This window comes from Hippocampus comes, unplaced genomic scaffold (genome assembly GCF_001891065.2).
Source record: "Hippocampus comes isolate QL1 unplaced genomic scaffold, H_comes_QL1_v1.1 scaffold83, whole genome shotgun sequence".
NCBI classification, from domain to species: Eukaryota; Metazoa; Chordata; class Actinopteri; order Syngnathiformes; family Syngnathidae; genus Hippocampus; species Hippocampus comes.
Window position 1 is genome coordinate 2,475,262 of NW_017805281.1, and position 1,842 is coordinate 2,477,103.

Consider the following 1,842-nt stretch of genomic DNA (forward strand, 5'->3'; position numbering starts at 1 on the left):
GGATGGTGCGGAGGGTGACGACAGCCGAGTTGACGCACCCATGACACCGTATACATTTTTGCACTTGTTAACTTGCTACCCGTCCGCGTCTAAATACAAGCTCGCCCAGAAGGAGGAAAAAGACGGCTACTGTAACAGGAGGCGTGCGTACCTGCAGAGCTCCTTGCAGCGAGGTGGCTTGGTGCTCCGCTCGCGTCCACACGGCACCGTCAGGGAGGCGGCGCCGCACGAGCAACGGACGTCCACCGTCTCTGGACAGGGATAACAACTTCCTGGCGGTGCGAGAATACCCATCAGACACACGCATGCACGCACACATACTGTAAATCAAAGTAAATGTGCGTTACCTCGGTGACACACGGACGGACATTTGTGGTTGCGACATCCCAGAGTCCGAGCGCAGATCTGGTCACACGGAGGGCAGTTGCCAGGGCAACACTGACACAAAAGTCAGGAGGGAAACGGGGGTTAGCGGGAGGGGGACGGGGGGGTGCAGACGGGCACCGGCATGGTGACTCACCTTCCTCCGACATGGATGTTTCTGGCAGCTTCTGCTTTTTGAACATTTGGACTCACATAAATATTCTTTGTGACACGCCATCAGCTTCCTGTATTTCCCGCACCGGCACTCTTTCTCCACTTCCTGATACACACACACACACACACACACACACACACACACACACACACACGCGCGCATGTGCACACAGAGCAGGTCAACAGCAACGCCACACGCATGCACGCACGCGCAGGGGAAATGTGTGTTACCTGCCGGCAGGTGTCACAATTCCCACGGTGACACCTCATCGAGCAGGTGTGTTTCCCGCAAGACAGGGGGCGCTCACACGTGTCTCCACACAGCGACACTTCTTCCGTGCACGGCAGGCTGGACTCTGAAGGACACGTTGAAATTTACTGGAAAATGTTCACCCGTTTTCAATCCTAGCAAAGACTCAACGCGCGTGTGTGTGTGCGTCTCACTGGCTTTGCCACATGGACACGATCTGCTGAGCGAGCGGGGACAGGGCGGGCAACGTCCGTCGTGGCACACAAGCTCACAGGTGTGATTCCCACAAGAGAGGGTGGCGCCGCACGTCTGATGAACGGGACAAAGGCGCAGTCAGCCATTTTGTGTCAGCCAACTGTTCCCCATTAAAGTGGCCCGTCTGCTACGTACACGATCGCACTTCCACTTTGGGCCGGCGCAAGGTCTCTCCGATTGTTGCCGACCGCACATGCACTTCTGAACGCTGACTTTGGGACAGGGGGAACACTCTGGCACAGACACACACAAACACCCATGCCGATTGTATAGGAAAGAGAAAAAGACGCCACTGGTTACTCCATGTGTGTTTACCAGAGTGGCACGGCTGGGAACACGTGTGTTGGCGGCATGGCAACAACTTTCCACACGGCTGCTGGCATGTCCAGGCCTGAGGGGAAAAAAAAAACGCTGACTTTGGGACAGGGGGAACACTCTGGCACAGACACACACAAACACCCATGCCGATTGTATAGGAAAGAGAAAAAGACGCCACTGGTTACTCCATGTGTGTTTACCAGAGTGGCACGGCTGGGAACACGTGTGTTGGCGGCATGGCAACAACTTTCCACACGGCTGCTGGCATGTCCAGGCCTGAGGGGAAAAAAAAATAATAATAATAATAATACCGTATTGGCCCGAATATAAGACAGCGTTTTTTTGCATTGAAATAAGACTGAAAAAGTGGGGGTCGTCTTATATTCGGGGTCTAGCCATTATACCCATTCGTGACGCTAGATGGCGCCAGATATCATTGAAGCGAATGCTGAACTTGACTTCCCAGGCCAAAGTGAACCCCT

General features: G+C 54.3%; 1 protein-coding gene across 1 annotated transcript in view; it reads right to left on the bottom strand.

Moving 5' to 3' along the window:
- nfxl1 (nuclear transcription factor, X-box binding-like 1) overlaps positions 1-1,439 on the bottom strand; it is a gene marked incomplete at its 5' end in the record, with an annotated part of 4,549 nt that extends 3,110 nt beyond the window's left edge. Inside the window, 8 exons of the mRNA XM_019871048.1 lie at positions 80-89; positions 131-272; positions 348-438; positions 521-643; positions 769-893; positions 982-1,096; positions 1,178-1,275; positions 1,358-1,439. Of these exons, the coding sequence (XP_019726607.1) occupies positions 80-89; positions 131-272; positions 348-438; positions 521-643; positions 769-893; positions 982-1,096; positions 1,178-1,275; positions 1,358-1,439 (786 nt within the window). The remainder of the gene's footprint in view (positions 1-79; positions 90-130; positions 273-347; positions 439-520; positions 644-768; positions 894-981; positions 1,097-1,177; positions 1,276-1,357) is intronic.
- Between the last annotated feature and the right edge of the window lie 403 nt (positions 1,440-1,842).